This window comes from Mustelus asterias, chromosome 14 (genome assembly GCF_964213995.1).
Source record: "Mustelus asterias chromosome 14, sMusAst1.hap1.1, whole genome shotgun sequence".
Lineage (NCBI taxonomy): Eukaryota > Metazoa > Chordata > Chondrichthyes > Carcharhiniformes > Triakidae > Mustelus > Mustelus asterias.
This window is the reverse complement of record NC_135814.1, coordinates 4,790,947-4,810,778: the sequence shown is the minus strand read 5'-3', so window position 1 is coordinate 4,810,778 and position 19,832 is coordinate 4,790,947. Positions and strand designations below refer to the sequence as shown.

At 50.9% G+C, this 19,832-nt stretch overlaps 2 protein-coding genes across 4 annotated transcripts in view; one reads left to right on the top strand and one right to left on the bottom strand.

Annotated features, from left to right (window-relative positions):
• Positions 1–10,197, bottom strand: inha (inhibin subunit alpha). Its single transcript, XM_078227816.1, has 3 exons — positions 9,015–10,197; positions 4,348–4,663; positions 1–852 (listed from the first exon to the last, which is right to left on the bottom strand). Exons 1-3 carry the CDS (start codon positions 9,096–9,098, stop codon positions 128–130), a joined length of 1,125 nt encoding a protein of 374 aa, XP_078083942.1. The 5' UTR covers positions 9,099–10,197; the 3' UTR covers positions 1–127.
• A 12-nt stretch (positions 10,198–10,209) lies between these two features.
• LOC144503465 (obscurin-like protein 1) overlaps positions 10,210–19,832 on the top strand; it is a 100,733-nt gene continuing 91,110 nt past the window's right edge. For 2 of the 3 annotated variants that reach the window (XM_078227796.1, XM_078227795.1), the window contains exon 1: positions 10,210–10,548. The gene's annotated coding sequence lies outside the window, so the exon portion shown is untranslated. The remainder of the gene's footprint in view (positions 10,549–19,832) is intronic. The other variant, XM_078227797.1, reaches the window with a different exon arrangement.

Genomic DNA, 19,832 nt, shown 5'->3' with positions numbered 1-19,832 from the left:
AGAGAATTGAATGTGTTTTATTATTCATGGCCCCGAGGATTCTTTTCCTGGGTTCTACCCAAGATGAACCTCCAGTTTGTGGAGGGTTGGGATATTCCTGAGTGACCCAGCTATCCTGGGACGGGGTTTAAATGCAGGCACACTCCTCAGTGATGATATTGGGGATAGTCTCGTATTTGAAGGTGTAGCCACCGTCGGAAGTTGTCCTCACTCTCAGGGGCTTCATGGTTCCGGGGACTGAAGTACAGCAGACCTTGAGGCCAAGGCTGGAGGTGAGTCGGTTGGAGTTGGAGCAGGTGCCGTTGCAGTAGTAGAAGGTGAAGACGCTGGGCTGGACAATCCAGTTGCTCCATCCCAACTCCTCGAAGGAGATGTTGACGGCGGAGCGATGGCAATCATCGTGGATCAGCTCGGGAGACGGCGGCCTCTGCAGGAGGCTGACGTAGGCGGGCGACCAGGGAACGGTGGAACGCCTGGATCGGGAGCGCCCCGCGGTCTTCGTGGAGGACAGGATGAAGGGCAGGTTCACCTGGTCCATCTCGCACCGGCACCCGGGGCACTTGACCTGCAGAAACAGCACCTTGTGCGAGACGTACGCGAGGAAGTTCTTGGAGATGTGGAAGATGGCCCAGAGCCCCTCGACCGCCACGCTCTCAGCTGCCCGGGCAAAGCTGCCAGGCTCGGTGTGGAAGTACAGCTCAGCCGGGGGGTCAGTGCTGGGGGGCAACTGGACTCCAGCATAGAACCAGAACTCAGCGGAGGTCACCTGACAGCGATGGGAATGCAATGAGGGCTGAAAGATGTAACTGAAGTTCCCCACAAATCCTTCATACTGTAAATCACACGGGATGTCTGTAATTAAAGGAGAGTGAAGGGGGGGCGGGGGAGGGGACATGGAGGGGAAAGGGTTACAAACAAAATTTAAACTGCAGAGAAAACAGAACGATTCACATTGTCTTTGTTAATGACCAATGTGGATTATCACATGGCTGTGCCATTTGTATTTGAGTTCAACATTTCACATTATTGGCTATCTCATAGAATCAATCACAGAACCTCGACAGTGCAGAAGGAGGCCATTCAGCCCATCGAGCCTGCACCAACATCAAACCCTGCCCAGGCCCTATCCTCATAACCCCACGTATTTACCCTGCTAATCTTGATACTCGGGGACGATTCTCCCAAAAGTGCTGAATTGGTGGGAAAACTGTTCTAAATCCCAACTGTTTTTTCAGTTCAGCTTCTCGCCTGAATCTCCGCACTCTGTGCACCGCAGAGGCCCCAGTCGGGAATTGAATCAGAAACCCAGGATCCGGGGCCTATTCGCACCGGAGTTTGACAGTTCTGGAACACTGCACATGTGCAGTGGTCCCGACCCGTCAGTCTCCCCAATCGCTGGCCAGCCCGGGACCCCCGCAGTGCTGCCCCTCCAACTCCCTCCATGGTCCGATCGCAGCCCCCATAACAATTCCCGGGCCAGTCCTGACCCCCCACCCGGCCTGAAGCACCCCGATGTCCAGCTCCCTGCACCCAGCAGTGGCGATCCCCCCACTCCCCTCACCCCGGCAGATACCTCCCCCTCCACCACCAACCCGCTGACTCCTCCGGGGTCAGACTCCCCGGGAGGCAGGCCCCCCCTCCACCCATCGACAGACCACCCACCCCCCAGCCCACCAATCACTGCCCTCCCTCCAGCCCAGACAGACCCCAATGCAGAGTGGCAGCGGGAGCCCCCCCCACCACCAATCGCACCTAGGCCCTGCCCACAATAGGCCCCGCCCCTTTGGCACTGCCCAATGTCCAATGGGCAGTGCCAAGGTGCCCCGTAGGCATGGACACTTTGCCCCTTGGGCAGTGCCGGGGGAACAGGCTGGCACTGCCAGAGTGCCCATGCCCAGGGGGGCACCCCCCTGCTGCCCAACCCCCGGGGGGCCCCGATTGCCCCCCCTGGCAGGGGTCTCCGCTAGTTCCCCGCATGTGGGGAGCTACTCTAAACCCCGCCGGAATGAAGTACTCCTGGCGGGGATGGGAGATTCAATCAGGACCTGAAAGCTCCTGATAATTACCTAATATGCATATTTAAAACAGATTGAAATGACTTACCTGCCTTCCCGCCGGTTTCCAGCGTGGTCTGAGCGGAGACTGTTTTCCAGCTCTGGGAGATGCACATTGCATTCCCGGCGCATGCCCAAATCCCGGTACAGGACCGCGGACACGCGTCTCCTGGCCGGACCCACCAGAAAAGTGGCGAGCCACAGTGGGAGAATCGTGGCCTAAGGGTCAATTTAGCACGGCCAAAACCAAAGATCAAGCTATCCCACTCCCTATCATCCTGGTGTGCTCCATGTGCCTATCCAATAACCGCTTGAAAGTTCCTAAAGTGTCCGACTCCATCTCACACATGTTTGGACTGTGGGAGGAAACCGGAGCTCCCGCAGGAAACCCACACAGACACGGGGAGAATGTGCAAACTCCACACAGACAGTGACCCAAGCCAGGAAATTTCCACTCCATCTGACGAAGGAGGAGCGCTCCGAAAGCTAATGGTATTTGCTACCAAATAAACCTGTTGGACTTTAACCTGGTGTTGTTAAAACTCTTACTGTGTTCACCCCAGTCCAACGCCGGCATCTCCACATCATCACTGGAGGATGTCAGAGATCCCACGGCAACTGATTTGAAGAAGAATCGGGGAGTTCCCCCGAGGGGGCCTTCATCATCATTATCGGTCATTATCACATCTCCCTGTGTGGGATCTTGCTGTGCGCAGCTGTTACAACATTGCGAGAGGGTTTGAGTACAGGAGCAGGGATGTGTTGTTGCAATTATACAGGGCCTTGCTGAGGCCACACCTGGAGTATTGTGTGCAGTTTTGGTCTCCTTTTCTGAGGAAGGATGTTCTTGCTCTCGAGGGAGCGCAGCAAAGGTTTACCAGGCTGATTCCGGGGATGGCGGGACTGATGTATGAGGAGAGATTGACCTAGGTTAGGATCAATGGGATCGAAGGTTATGGGGAGAAAGCAGGATTCGGCTGTTGAGTTGGATGATCAGCCATGATGGTGATGAATGGCGGAGCAGGCTCGAAGGGCCGAATGGCCTCCTTCTGCTCCTATCTTCTATGTTTCTATGTAACAGTTAGTGAAGTTTAAAAAGTTCTTCACTGGCTTTGAAGTGTTTCGTATCAACCTGGGGTTGTGAAAGGTGCTAAAAGCAAGTATTTCTTTCTTTTACATAGAAAACGGCACAGTGGCACAGTGACACAGTGGTTAGCACTGCTGCCTCACAGTGCCAGGGGCCTGTGTTCATTTCCCGGCTTGGGTCAATGTCTGTGTGGAGTCCATAAGACATAGGAGCAGAATTAGGCCACTCGGCCCATCGAAGCTGCTCCGCCATTCAATCATGGCTGATATTTTTCTCATCCCTATTCTCCTGCCTTTTCCCCATAACCCCTGATCCCCTTATTAATCAAGAATCTATCTACCTCTGTCTTAAAGACACTCAATGACCTGGCCTCCACAGCCTTCTGCGGCAAAGAGTTCCACAGATTCACCACTCTCTGGCTGAAGAAATTCCTCCTCATCTCTGTTTTAAAGGATCGTCCCTTTAGCCTGAGATTGTGCCCTCTGGTTCTAGTTTTTCCTACTAGTGGAAACATCCTCTCCACATCCACTCTATCTAGGCCTCGCAGTATCCTGTAAGTTTCAATAAGATCCCTCCTCATCCTTCTAAACTCCAAGTACAGACCCAGAGTCCTCAACCGTTCCTCATACGACAAGCTCTTCATTTCAGGGATCATTCTTGTGAACCTTCTCTGGACCCTTTCCAAGGCCCAGCATATCCTTCCTTAGATATGGGGTCTAAAACTGCTCACAATACTCCAAATGGCGTCTGACCAGAGCTTTATACAGCCTCAGAAGTACATCCCTGCTCTTGTATTCTAGCCCTCTCGACATGAATACTAACATTACATTTGCCTTCCTAACTGCCGACTGAACCTGCTTGTTAACTTTAAGAGAATCTTGAACAATGGCTCCCAAGTTCCTTTGTGTTTCTGATTTCCTAAACATTTTTCCATTTTCCCATTTAGAATCTAGAGTCTGCACATTCTCCCCGTGTCTGCATGGGTTTCCTCCGGGTGCTCCGGTTTCCTCCCACAGTCCAAAAGACGTGTTGGCTAGGTGCATTGACCATGCTAAATTCTCCCTCAGTGTACCCGAACAAGCACCGGAGTGTGGCGACTAGGGGACTTTCACAGTAGCTTCATTGCAGTGTTAATGTAAGCCTTACTTGTGACACTAATAAATAAACTTTAATCAACAAGTTTACAAAAAGAAGAGTGAAGCTTACTGGTCACCGGGAACGAAATGATCTCCGATTTCTCATCATCCTTGTTGGATTTTTGGTGGCCAATCCACCGGGTGATGCGTCGCGCCAGTCTGCCCCTCTTGAATGGATTGCGCAGTTCCTGATTGGTTGCGTTGCAGTTATGCGGGGGTTCAGTTAGACCCAGGCTCTGCAGAATCTTCTCCTGCACCGTGGCAATGATTGCATCCTGGCTGAGACTGTGCATCGAGCAGGAACCTCCCAGTGCAGGGACGAGGAACATCCAAACCAGCAGCGCCGTGACTAGCGTAACCCGGGGCACTGGCACCACAGAAACCCTCTGAGAAAAGAGTAGCCCAGACATCGAGAGAGTGGGAGAGAGAGACAGAGAAAGAGAGAGAATGTGAGGGAATGAGGAGTATCAGGACAGGAGGGCAGGAGATACACACCCACACAGGATGAGAGAGATGATGAGAGAGGAGAATGGGGTGCAGAGAGATAAAGTGAGACAGTTAGAAACATAGAACAAGAGAGACACACAGAGAGAGACAGAGAGAGACAGAAAGCGGGGGAGACAGAGAGGGACAGAGAGACAGGAAGTGGGAGAGACAGAGAGAGAGATACACAGGGAAAGAGAGAGACAGAGTGAGTGAGAGAGAGAAAAACACAGAGAGAGGGAGAATGAGACAGAACAAAGATCCAAAGAGCGAAGCACAGGCAAAGAAAGATATTTATAGAGAGAGAAAGTGGTAAAAGAAGTGTGAGAGAGTCTGAGAGACAGCGAGAGAGACAGACAGAGACAGACAGAGGGAGTGAGGGAGAGACAGAGTGAGAGAGAAAGCAAACAGCAGGCAGTGAGAGGGAAAATGAGACTGGGTGAGTACTGGGGAGAGAAGCAGGCACACTGATAGAGACAGAGATGTACTGACACTGAGATTCAGAGAAAAAGAGACCGAGAATGAGGCAAAATGTGATACTGAACGAGAACGTGAGAGAGCACTGAGGGTGAAAGGGATAGGTAAAGACTGGGAGTAAGTGAAGGAACCAGCGAGACAGGCACAAGGGCCCAGAAACAAAGATGGAATATAGCAATGGGGACTCAGAGTTGGAAAGACAATGGGACAGTCACAAAGAGCAGACAGAATGAGACAGAGACACAACTGAGCACAGATACAGACTTGGACAAGAGAGAGGGATTACAATGGCCTTGTATTGTAGCCTTTAGAATTCCAACAGCCCCAGCAAATCGACACGTCCTCAGATATTCATGTGGAAGGAGACTCTTGTCATTCACCCTGGAGGGGTATTGGTCAGTGTCCGGCCCCTTGACCCAGCTGCCCTTTGTCTGTCTCCTCAGCTGAGCCGCAGTTCAGTGTGAGAGAGCTGACTGGCCACTCACTATCAGAGCCCTGATAGTCCAGTGACATTGGGTACATCCTGTACGATTGTAGTCAGGGCAATGACGCAACTCCCTCCGCTCCAGTCCTCTGCTATCTCATCTCAGAAACACAAAGCCCTATCTGTGGAATTTCTTGTTTTGGACCCAAGAGGAAAGAGGTTGCCGTGTCCCAGTGACTGAATTCAAATAAAAACTTCAGGGAGAGAGAGAGAGAGAGAGAGGGTCAAAGCAACCCCTCACTGACTGGGACGCACCTCCACACCACTCTCACAGGGTGGGGCCTCCACACCGCCCCACAGGGTAGGGCCTCACACCGCTCTGGCAGGGGAAGCACCTCCACACCGCCCCACAGGATGGGGCCTCCACACCGCTCTCACGGGATGGGGCCTCCACACCACTCTCACAGGGTAGGGCCTCACACCACTCTCACAGGGTGGGGCCTCCACACCGCCCCACAGGGTAGGGCCTCACACCACTCTGGCAGGGGACGCATCTCCACACCACTCTGGCAGGGGAAGCACCTCCACACCGCTCTCACAGGGTGGGGCCTCCACACCACTCTGGCAGGGGACGCATCTCCACACTGCTCTCACCGGGTGAGGCCTCCACACCGCTCTGGCAGGGTAGGGCCTCACACCGCTCTGGCAGGGGAAGCACCTCCACACCGCCCCACAGTGTAGGGCCTCACACCACTCTGGCAGGGGAAGCACCTCCACACCGCTCTGGCAGGGGACACATCTCCACACCGCTCTCACCGGGTGGGGCCTCCACACCGCTCTGGCAGGGGTGAGGTTCCCTCTGTCGGTCACCTCATGCCTTTTGCTGACCATCCCCCTCACCCCTTTTGTTAGCCTGGGGTGGGGAGGGAGAGAAGGCCAGTTGGGTTTGTTTTGGACTGAGACAGCATTTACATTTCTATAGCGCCTTTCACATCCTCAGGATAATCCTCAAGCTTGTTATAGCCAATGATGTGAAATGAATTCGCTGTAGGAAATGCGGCGGAGAGTTTGCACGAGAGAGGTTGGCTGAAGGACAAATATTGGCCAGGACACAAAGGAGAACTCTCCTTCCCTTCAAAATAGCATTGTGGCATCTTTGATGCCCATTGGGGAGGGCAGACAGAGTCTTGGTTCTTCACGGTTGACAGTGCGGCACTCCCTCAGTACTGACCCTCTGACAGTGCAGCACTCCCTCAGTACTGACCCTCTGACAGTGCAGCACTCCCTCAGTACTGACCCTCTGACAGTGCGGCACTCCCTCAGCACTGACCCTCTGACAGTGCGGCACTCCCTCAGTACTGACCCTCTGACAGTGCGGCGCTCCCTCAGTACTGACCCTCTGACAGTGCGGCACTCCCTCAGTACTGACCCTCTGACAGTGCAGCACTCCCTCAGTACTGACCCTCTGACAGTACGGGACTCCCTCAGTACTGGCCCTCTGACAGTGTGGCACTCCCTTGGTACTGACCCTCTGACAGTGCAGCACTCCCTTGATACTGACCCTCTGACAGTGCGGCACTCCCTCAGTACTGACCCTCTGACAGTGCAGCAGTCCCTCAGTGCTGACCCTCTGACAGTGCGGCACTCCCTCAGTACTGACCCTCTGACAGTGCGGCACTCCCTCAGTACTGACCCTCTGACAGTGCGGCACTCCCTCAGTACTGACCCTCTGACAGTACGGCACTCCCTCAGTACTGACCCTCTGACAGTGCGGCACTCCCTCAGTACTGACCCTCTGACAGTGCGGCACTCCCTCAGTACTGACCCTCTGACAGTGCGGCACTCCCTCAGTACTGACCCTCTGACAGTGCGGCACTCCCTCAGTACTGACCCTCTGACAGCGCGGCACTCCCACAGTACTGACCCTCTGACAGTGTGGCACTCCCTCAGTACTGACCCTCTGACAGTGCAGCATTCCCTCAGTACTGACCCTCTGACAGTGTGGCACTCCCTCAGTACTGACCCTCTAACAGTGCGGCACTCCCTCAGTACTGACCCTCTGACAGTGCAGCATTCCCTCAGTACTGACCCTCTAACAGTGCGGCACTCCCTCAGTACTGACCCTCTGACAGTGCAGCATTCCCTCAGTACTGACCCTCTGACAGTGTGGCACTCCCTCAGTACTGACCCTCTGACAGTGCGGCACTCCCTCAGTACTGACCCTCTGACAGTGTGGCACTCCCTCAGTACTGACCCTCTAACAGTGCGGCACTCCCTCAGTACTGACCCTCTAACAGTGCGGCACTCCCTCAGTACAGACCCTCTGACAGTGCAGCACTCCCTCAGTACTGACCCTCTGACAGTGCAGCACTCCCTTGATACTGACCCTCTGACAGTGCGGCACTCCCTCAGTACTGACCCTCTGACGGTGCGGCACTCCCTCAGTACTGACCCTCTGACAGTGCGGCACTCCCTCAATACTGACTCTCTGACAGTGCAGCACTCCCTCAGTACTGACTCTCTGACAGTGCGGCACTCCCTCAGCACTGACCCTCTGACAGTGCGGCTCTCCCTCAGCACTGACCCTCTGACAGTGCGGCACTCCCTCAGTACTGACCCTCTGACAGTGCGGCACTCCCTCAGTGCTGCACTAGGGAAAACAGGCCTGGACTTTGTGCCTAGGTTTCTGCAGGGGGTGCGGTTTGAACCCACAACTTTCTGACCCAAAGCGGTGAGGATTGACGCTGCCCACAGAGAGTGTGTACTTTAAGGCTAAATGCGGGCAATTCGGATTAGCTGGGAGGGCATCATTGTTGGGATGGAGCGCTTGGGCTGAAGGGCCTGTTTCTGTGCTGTATCGCTCTATGATTCTATCGGCGGGATTTTCCTGTCCCGCAAGCCACAGGAATTGTTGCAAAGATCCATTGACCTCGGGCAGGATTTTCCAGTCTTGGGGCAAGTGGGCTGGAAAATCCCACCCTACGACTCTCTGATAACGATAAGATCCGGCCTATAGACACTGGGCTGTTTCACAAAGGGGCCGGAATCGCACGTGTAGGTCCCCAAACTACATCTGAGATATGCCCTTCCGTTATTTTCCAGAACCTTCTCAATGCAGCCAGGCTTTCCAACCAGGCTAGAATGTGGTACATTGCTAATGCAGAGCGGCTCCCACTGGAAACGGCCATTGCCCGGTCGAATATCTAGGCGGGAGCGTCAGCAAAGCTGTCAACAAGTGAGCAATTTCACACAGAGCCGACGGATACTTCCAGAAGAGTGACATCATCGGGAGAGATCAGCACCTTGGTGATAAATGTCGTTATATATATATATATAGAGAGGATTGAACTCACCGTTATCCTCCAGTCAGTCAGTGAGGCGTCGCAAGGAATGCCTAACATCCCCTGCACGAGTGACGGAAATATTCCAGAAGGCATCGTCAAGAACTTTCCCTGATAGGTGGCTCACAGCCTGTTGTTAGCGAGTCAGCGGGAGCAGATACCAGGCTCGACACAGTGTAGATCAACAGGTAGGCCGGAACAGCACAGTGCCACAGTGGTTATAGCACTGCTGCCTCACAGCGCCGGGGACCCTGGTTCGATTCCAGCCTTGGGTCACTGTCTGTGCGGAGTCTGCACGTTCTCCCCGTGTCTGTGTGGGTTTCCTCCCACAGTCCGGAAGACGTGCTGGTTAGGGTGCATTGGCCGTGCTAAATTCTCCCTCAGTGTACCTGAACAGGCGCTGGACTGAGGCGACTAGGGGATTTTCATGTAACTTAATTGCAGTGTGAGCCTTACTTGTGACTAATAAATAAACTTTACTTTATACTTTATGTCCTTTAGGGAAGGGAATCTGCTGTCCTTACCCGGTCTGGCCTACCTGTGACTCCAGAGCCACAGCCAATGTGGTTGAATCTGAACTGCCCTCTGGCAACCAGGGATGGGCAATAAATGCTGGTTAGCCAGTGACGCCCATGTCCCACGAATAAATATTAAATAAAACTACACTTCAAAAGTGGATGTAAAGCACTTTGGGATATGCTGAAACAGTGAAAGGTGCTATATAAATCCAGAGCGCGCATTCTCTCTCTCTCTCTCTCTCACACACTCTCTCTGTTCCCTGCCTCTCACTCGAGCCAATCTCATCTCCCTCAGCTGCTATGTATCAAATGTCAAGGCAGTTTGGATCCTTCTAATTCCATCAGCCTCCCTCCCTGCCTCTCCCACCCCCATTGCTTGGCTGAGAAAGCACAGATCCTTAATGTCACTTAAATGCAGTCACATACCACCTTGTCCCCCACCCATACCCCCCACCCCCCTCCTCCCCCACCTCCCTCCCTGCCCTCAGGATGACTAATTCTGAATTCCTGCCATGGCACAGATAAGGGGCTTCCAATTCAGGCCCTCTTCCAACGCTCCTCACGCTGACTCGCTAACAACAGCCAACTTAAGCTGCCCAGTCAATGAAAGTTGCCCTCCCACCCCCCCCCCCCCCCCCCCAAACACAACTCCCTCCTGACGGCACCGCCCCCTCACTGCCACCCACCAGTCCAGCTTTATCATCGGTGTTGTCAAGTCTGGATGGCAGGGGATATTTTGGGAGGCAAAACAGCTGAACAAACTCAGGCCCCTTCAAACAATGAGCTACAGAGCAGCGTGGGAGGACAGAGACCGACTCGGAACGGCTGAGGGGAACGGGGGAGACACACAGAGTTTAAAATAGTCTTGTTGCTGAGAGGGGCTATTCCTGTGGGACAGGATTGCACACTGTAACACTCTGACTCATGGGGAGGAAAGCTTAAGAAATAAGCTTCACGGAAGATTGGAGTGAACTCTGAGGGAAACAAACTGCTCTGTGTCTGTCCCCGAACCCTCAGCTAACTGGCTGGTGAGTAAAATATCCTGGGTTGTTTCATTCTGTTCTGTGGAAGGCAAGCAGCAGTGAAGTTCTTTGAGAGGGGATTGGAACTCTAATTGGGATATCAAATGGCTTTAATGTGTTTGGGTAATGAGTGATATCATATTAGATAGATTTCATACTGCAGAGTTCCAACACCCTGGTCAGACTGCGCCTGGGGTACTGTCAGGAACTCTGTGCACCTCAGCCTATCCGAATCCAGTCTGGGATCTCCTTCTCCTCTCCCTGGACAGTCCCTGAAGATCGAAGAGGACTTGCTCCCACTCCGGCTTGATTGGTTCTGGGATGGTAAAGTCCAACCTGTGCAATCAAAAGAGAAAATGCTGGAAAATCTCAGCAGGTCTGGCAGCATCTGGAAGGAGAGAAAAGAGCTGACGTTTTGAGTCCAGACGACCCTTTGTCAAAGCTGCTGAGATTTTCCAGCACTTTCTCTTTTGGTCCCAGATTCCAGCACCTGCAGTAATTTGCTTTTATCCTGTGCCATCTATAGAATCTGTCACAGGGAGATGGGCGATGCGTTAAGGGTTGGCTGAATGGGTTATTTGGAGGTTTGTACGCTCCCTCCAAAGCCTCAACTTCACTTCTTTACGTTTATTTATTAGTGTCACAAGTAAGGTTGACATTAACACTACAATGAAGTGACTGTGAAAATCCACTAGTCGCCGCACTCTGGCGCCTGTTCGGGTACACTGAGGGAGAATTTAGCACGGCCAATGTACCTAACCAGCACATCTGTCAGACTGTGGGAGGAAACCGGAGCACCCGGAGGAAACCCACGCAGACACGGGGAGAACGTGCAAACTCCACACAGACAGTGACCCAAGCTGGGAATCGAACCCGGGTCCCTGGTGCTGTGAGGCAGCAGTGCTAACCACTGTGCTACCGTGCCACCCTGGACGTTCGTTAAGAAGTCTGTCAATATATTTGGTGCCATTCTAAATGAACCTTCTCCATTTGGGTCGGTCACAAGCCAGGCTTTCCCACGAGTCGATGGGAATGTTTAACCTCTTTGGGAATGTTTTGAGAACATCCCTAAAGCATTCCCACTGTTCCCCTGAGAGCCTGCTGCAGTTGAGTGGAGCAGTTGCTTTGGGAGTTCAGTGTCATGGATGTGACCCAAATGCCCCACCCAATGGAGCTGTCTTTCAGCCCCTTGATGCTGGGCGGGTTGGTGTGGGGGGAGGACATCGGTGTTGAACCACCTTTCTTGCTGGTGGATTTGAAGGATCTTGCCTGGCCTTATCTCTCCAGTGCTTTGAGATGCTGACCATCGCTAGTCCAAGTCTGGGATTGTCACCGTGTAAAAGGCAGAGGGGGAAACTTTCCTTGAACCTGTTCAAGAGAACTTACTTGGATCCATAGAAATCCGGCAAGTGCAGAAGGAGGCCATTCGGCCCATCGAGTCTGCACCCACCCTCCGAAGGAGCGCCCTGCCTGGGTCCACATTCCTCAGCCTACCACCATAACCCCACTTACTGATCATGGCCAATCCACCGAACCTGCACATCTTTGGACTGTGAGAGGTCAGTTTGATTCCTGCCCAATGAGGAAGGATTCCTGGGAATGCGGTGGGCGATGTGGATCAGGTGTCAGGAGAGAAATATTTGGAGAAACGTGATCATGACATTTAGACTAGCCACGGAAAAAGAACAGGGGGAGATCTGGAGGAAGCTGAAGTTGAGTGGGTTGAGAATGGATCTACTCTGGGTAAATTCGAATTCCAGATTGACAGGAAGAACTGTAACAGGGCCGTGGATTGTCTTTAAAGAGGATGTGGTTTGGGTACAGTCGAATAACGATCCCATGGAGGGCAAACACAGGACAAACAAAGCCAGAGCTACCTAGATGACAAAGAACAAAGAACACTTGCCACTCAAGTGGATAGAGCCGTGAAGAAGGCCTATAGTGTGTTGGCGTTCATTGACAGGGGGTTTGAGTTTAAGAGCCGTGGGGTTATGCTGCAACTGTACAGGACCTTGGTGAGACCACATTTGGAATATTGTGTGCAGTTCTGGTCACCTCACTATAAGAAGGATGTGGAGACACTGGAAAGAGTGCAGAGGAGATTTACCAGGATGCTGCCTGGTTTGGAGGGTAGGTCTTATGAGGAAAGATTGAGGGAACTTGGGCTTTTCTCTTTGGAGCGGAGGAGGTTGAGAGGAGACTTGATAGAGGTTTATAAGATGATGAGGGGGATAGATAGAGTGAACGTTCAAAGACTATTTCCTCGGGTGAATGGAGCGGTAACTAGGGGGCATAACTATAGGGTTCATGGTGGGAGATATAGGAAGGATGTCCAAGGTAGGTTTTTTACTCAGAGAGTGGTTGGGGTGTGGAATGGACTGCCTGCAGCGATAGTGGAGTCAGACACTTTAGGAACATTTAAGCGGTTATTGGGTAGGCACATGGAGCACACCAGGATGATAGGGAGGAAATAGCTTGATCTGGGTTTCAGACAAAGCTCGGCACAACATCGTGGGCCGAAGGGCCTGTTCTGTGCTGTACTGTTCTATGTTCTATGTTCTAACAGTACAGCAGAGGAACAGGCCCTTCGGCCCACCAAGCCTGCGCTGACACATGACTTTCTAAACTAAAGACCTTTTGCCTCCACGTGGTCCGTATCCCTCTACTCACTGCCTATTCATGTATCTGTCAAGATGCCTCTTAAACGTAGCTGTTGTATCAGCTTCTACCACCCCCTCTGGCAGCGCATTCCAGGCACTCACCACCCTCTGTGTAAAACACTAGCCTCTCACATCTCCTTTAAACTTTCCCCCTTTTACCTTAAACCTACGCCCCCGAGTAATTGACATTTCTACCCTGGGAAAAGAGAGAGTAGGATGAAGCAGGAAAAGGAGTTGAAAAAAGAGAGGTAAAGAGAGAGGAGACTGGCAGTGAACATAAAGGGCATCTAAAACTTTCCCATCCATTGACCCCGGCTACACTTCCCGCTGCCTCGGCAAAGCAGCCGGCATAATTAAGGGCCCCACGCACCCCGGACATTCTCTCTTCCACCTTCTTCCATTGGGAAAATGATACAAAAATCTGAGATCACGTACCAACCGACTCAAGAACAGCTTCTTCCCTGCTGCTGTCAGACTTTTGAATGGACCTACCCGATATTAAGTTGATCTTTCTCTACACCCTAGCTATGGCTGTAACACTACATTCTGCACTCTCTTGTTTCCTTCTTCCCAATGTATTCTATGAACGGTATGCTTTGTCTGTATAGTGCGCAAGAAACAATACTTTTCACTGCATCCCAATCCATGTGACAAATAAATAAATCAAATCAATAAAATGGCAAAAGGGTGATAACAGGAGGAGTTAATTTGGGACAAAAAAGGGCTTTACATGAAAGCAAAGGGCGTGGCTGGGATACTAAATGAACATTTTGCTTCTGTCTTTACCAAGGAAGAAGATGGGCCTTCCACTAGTGACAGAGGAGGTAGCTCAGATACCGGATAGGCTAAACATTGAGAAAGAGAAAATAATAGAAAGGCTGGCTGTACTTAAAGTTCACAAGTCACCAGGACCGGGTGAGATGCATCCAAGGATACTGAGGGAAGTAAGGATGGTATTTGCAAAGGCACGGTGGCACAGTGGTTAGCACTGCTGCCTCACAGCGCCAGGGACCTGGGTTCGATTCCTGGCTTGGGTCACTGCCTGTGTGGAGTTTGCACATTCTCCCCGTGTCTGCGTGGGTTTCCTCCGGGTGCTCCGGTTTCCTCCCACAGTCCAAAGATGTGCGGGTTAGGTGGATTGGCCATGCTAAAATTGCCCCGTAGTGTCTAGCTAGGGTAAATGCATAGGGTTACGGCGATAGGGCCTGGGTGGGATTGTGGTCGGTGCAGACTCGATGGGCCGAATGGTCTCCTTCTGCACTGTAGGGATTCTATGATTCATTGTATGTATGATTCACTGTCCATAATCGTCTAATCCTGTTTTGATGTGGGGCTGGTGTGGGTGGCATGAGTAGATGACTGGACAATTGCTTATGTTACCATGGATTGGCCATGGCAAATGCGTGGTGTTACAGTGATAGGGCAGCGGGGGTGAGATTGGGCAAGATGCTCTTTCGGAGAGTTGGTGCAGACTTGATGGGCCAAATGGCCTCCTTCTGTACTGTGGATATTCTATGATTCTATGGTTACGCGTTTGTTCCAGAAAGGGCTTAAGGATAAACCCAGCAGCTGAAAGTCAGTCAGTCTAACCTTAATGCTGGGGAAGCTTAATGATTTGATTTGATTTGATTTATTATTGTCACATGTATTAACATACAGTGAAAAGTATTGTTTCTTGCGCACTCATACCGTTCATCGAGAAGGAAACAAGAGAGTGCAGAATGTAGTGTTAAAAAGAGTTAGAATGAAGTTTGAGAAGCATAGCACGAGAGAAAAAGATAGAATTAGAAGGTACGCTGGGCACAGCTTGCGAGAAGTCACCTCACTCCGGCGCCATCTTGGATGATAATCCAGGACCAAGTAAACAGTTACTTGGACAAGTGTGAATTAATTAACGAAAACAACATGGGTTTGCGGATGACATCGTGTTTAAGCAACTTCATTGAGTTTTCCGATGAGGTAACTTAGTGAGTCAGTGAGGGCAATACAGTGTACATGGACTTGGGAAAAGAATTTGAAAATCTATCACTTGTCAGCAAGGTTGAAGATGATGGAATGAAAGAGACAATATGGTTGGCTGAGTGGCAGGACACAGTAAGAAGTTTAACAACACCAGGTTAAAGTCCAACAGGTTTATTTGGTAGCAAATGCCACTAGCTTTCGGAGCGCTGCTCCTTCGTCAGGTGGAGTGGAGAAATGCTCACCAACAGGGCACAGAGACACAAACTCAATTTACAGAATAATGATTGGAATGCAGTCTTTCCAGATACTCAAGTCTTAAAGGTACAAACAATGTGAGTGGAGAGAACATTAAGCACAGGTTAAAGAGATGTGTATTGTCTCCAGACAGGACAGCCAGTGAGACTTTGCAAGTCCAGTCAAGCTGTGGGGGTTACAGATAAGAACAAAGAACAAAGAACAATACAGCACAGGAACAGGCCCTTCGGCCCTCCAAGCCCGTGCCGCTCCCTGGTCCAAACTAGACCATTCTTTTGTATCCCTCCATTCCCACTCCGTTCATATGGCTATCTAGATAAGTCTTAAACGTTCCCAGTGTGTCCGCCTCCACCACCTTGCCTGGCAGCGCATTCCAGGCCCCCACCACCCTCTGTGTAAAATATGTCCTTCTGATATCTATGTTAAACCTACCCCCCCTTCACCTTGAACCTATGACCCCTCGTGAACGTCACAACCGACCTGGGGAAAAGCTTCCCACCGTTCACCCTATCTATGCCTTTCATAATTTTATACACCTCTATTAAGTCTCCTCTCATCCTCCGTCTTTCCAGGGAGAACAACCCCAGTTTACCCAATCTCTCCTCATAACTAATCCCCTCCATACCAGGCAACATCCTGGTAAACCTCCTCTGTACTCTCTCCAAAGCCTCCACGTCCTTCTGGTGGTGTGGCGACCAGAACTGGACGCAGTATTCCAAATGCGGCCGAACCAACGTTCTATACAACTGCAACATCAGACCCCAACTTTTATACTCTATGCCTCGTCCTATAAAGGCAAGCATGCCATATGCTTGTGTGACATGAACCCAAGATCCCGGTTGAGGCCGTCCTCATGTGTGCGGAACTTGGCTATCAAGAAATTGGCTATTCAGGAAATTGGCTATTCAGGAAATTGGCTATCCACAGCATGAGTGGCAGGAAGCAGAGAGTACTGGTGAACAGCTTCATTTCAGGCAAGAGAGAGCTTTATGATGGAGTTTCTCAGGGCCCTGTGTTCAGCACCTGCTTTTCCTGATGTGTGTTAATGACGCAGGTTCGCCATCCTCCGAGTGAAGAGATTTCTCCTCATCTCAGTCCTAAATGGCTGACCCCGTATCCTGAGATTGTGACCCCTGGTTCTAGACCGTCTCCAGCCAGAGGAAACACCATCCAAGGATGTGGGGGTTAGGTGAATTGGCCATGCTCAATTGTCCCTTAGTGTCAGGGGGACTAGCCAGGGTAAATGCATGGGGTTATGGGAATAGGGTCAGGGTGGGATTGTGGTCAGTGCAGACTCAATGGGCCAAATGGCCTCCTTCTGCACTGTAGGATTCCATCCTGCACCCAATCCGTCCAGCCCTGTTGAAATTTTATATGTCCTGAGGCTGTTGGTATAATGTCCCATCCATTGACTCTGTCTACACTTCCCACTGCCTCGGCAAAGCAGCCAGCATAATTAAGGACTCCACGCACCCCGGACATTCTCTCTTCCACCTCCTTCCATCGGGAAAAAGATACAGAGGTCTGAGGTCACGTACCAACCGACTCAAGAACAGCTTCTTCCCTGCTGCTGTCAGACTTTTGAATGGACTTACCTTGCATTAAGTTGATCTTTCTCTACACCCTAGCTATGACTGTAACACTACATTCTGCACTCTCTCCTTTCCTTTTCTATGAACAGTATGCTTTGTCTGTATAGCGCACAAGAAACAATACTTTTCACTGTATACTAATACATGTGACAATAATAAATCAAATCAAATCAAAATTGTATGGATAGATGTGAAGATCAGAGAAGGATGTCCCAGATGCTTTAGTGATGAATATTGTTTATCTACTAGAAATACACCTAACTATATTAATAGATATACACAATCGGTGGAGTTTTCCCATCCCGCCCTCCATGGGAATCGTAGCAGGCGGGACACAAACATGGAAAGGTCCGTTGATCTTGGGCTGGATTTTCCGGCATTGTGGTGAGAACGGCCAGAAAATCCCATCCAATATCCTTCAATTTTCAGAGTTCCAAATCTCCCTGCTTCCCAATCTTCAGAGCAAAACCTCCCCCCCGACATCCCCCCCCCCCCCCCCCCCCCCCACCAAAAAAAAGTCCTTTAGGCATTTAACAACTTTGGGAAAATCCAGCAATTGTTACCATACCAGGCACTTATATCTTTGGGTAAGAGCAAAATACTGTGGATGATGGGAATCTGAAATTAGCACAGAAATGCTGGATCACCCCAGGAATAGGGCGGACTTAGACCATTAACTATGTTTCTCTCTCCGCAGATGTGACCAGACCTGCTGAGTTAATCTAGCATTTTCTATTTTCACTGCTTATATCTTCAGGGTTGCTTCTGACGTCGGGCAGAAAAGCTGATTTTCCAAAGAGGCTTTTCTGTGGACACAACTTGCTGGTGATTCTCACAACCTTTCCAGCGGCAGGCTCTGTTCTCAAAACCGCTAACACTCATCGGGTGAAATTGCTCCTGATGTAACATTCTCCCTTTTTGATCTTCCCTTATCTGAACTAACTCCTCAGACGTCATTCGTAATTATCGTCATTTCATGAGCCCCCCTTTCAGAACACGCTTGTGAAGCTCACACTGCATTTTTAAAACATTCATTCCTGGGACATGGGCATCACTGGCTGGACCAGCATTTATTGCCCATCCCTAGTTGCCCGTGGAGGGTAGTTGAAAGTCAACCACATTGCTGTGGCTCTGGACTCACATGTAGGCCAGACCGGGTAAGGACAGCAGATTTCCTTCCCTAAAGGACATTGGTGAACCAAATGGGTTTTTCCGACAATCGTTTCATGGTCATCAGTAGATTCTTAATTCCAGATATTTTCTATTGAATTCAAATTCCACCATCTGCCGTGGCGGGATTCGAACCCTGGACACCAGAACATTAGCAGAATATTTAACATCTCCCCCTTTGAACTTCTGATATCTTTTCCTCAAATCCTTGACATTCTATTTACCATTCTTAGCAACTTGCCTTCGATAAACATTTGTTTACAGTGATCCTAGGCTCATCAACCGAGCAAAAACACAACTTACATCAACCCAGCCGAACTGTCCCGCCCTCTGGGGTGGCACGGTGGCACGGTGGTTAGCACTGCTGTCTCACAGCACCAGGTACCTGGGTTCAATTCCAGCCTTGGGTCACTGTCTCTATAGAGTTTGCATGTTCTCCCCGTGTCTGCATGGGTTTCCTCCGGGTGCTCCGGTTTCCTCCCACAGTCCAAAGATGTACAGGTTAGGTGGGTTGGCCATGCTAAATGGCCCCTTAGTGTCTCAAGATGTGTGGATTAGGGGGATTAGCAGGTTAGATATGTGGGGTTACAGGGATAGGGCCTGGGTAAGATGCTCTTCAGGAGAGTCGATGGGCCGAATGGCCTCCTTCCGCACTGTAGGGATTCTATGATTCTTTGACGACACAGTTTCCATTTTTAAAGCGTTTCTAAAAACTTGCAACCAACAGAACACATTCCCAATTACTGGATTCCCTTGAATTTTCCCTATTAGCACGATTTCCGAAGAAGAGTGTATTAAACCTGCATTCACTGAGGGCCATTGGAGGTCGTCAGTTTGTCCTGGAGGTCATTTGCACTCCAGTGACTGAGTGATGGTGTGAGAGTGGAATGTTTGGCCCCACTTACCAAGAATCAGCTTCCATTAAGGAATAAGTGAACAGGAGACGGTAATGCTGCCTCATTGTCAGCACCTTGGAACTGCTATCAGCAGCGCCTGCATTCCATCCGAGAGCAAGTGTCGGCTTCCCAAGTGAATTCCTGACTGGGCAGTGTCAGAGCTGTTAGCACGATTCAGAGCCGGTTAAATCTTTGGGAGCGGAACCGTTAGGAATCAACAACAACAACTTGCATTTATACGGAGCCCTCAGCACAGTAAACTTTCCAAGGCATTTCACAGGGGCAAACCAATTCTGATCTCCAATAAGGAAGACTCTGGACAAATCTCCAAAGACTTGGTCACTGAGGTAGAATCATAGAATCCCCACAGTGCAGAAGGAAGCCATTCGGCCCGTTGAGTCTGTACCGATCACAATTCCACCCAGGCCCTATTCCCATAACTCCACATATATAGGGGCGGCACGGTGGCACAGTGGTTAGCACTGCTGCCTCACAGGGACCAGGGTTCGATTCCCAGCTCGGGTCACTGTCGGTGTGGAGTCTGCACGTTCTCCCCGTGTCTGCGTGGGTTTCCTCCGGGTGCTCCGGTTTCCTCCCACGGTCTGAAAGCCGAACAGGCACTGGAGTGTGGCGACCAGGGGAATTTCACAGTAACTTCATTGCAGCGTTAATGTAAGCCTTACTTGTGACACTAATAAATAAACTAAACTAAAAAAAACTATTTACATTGCTAATCCCCCTGACACTAGGATCAA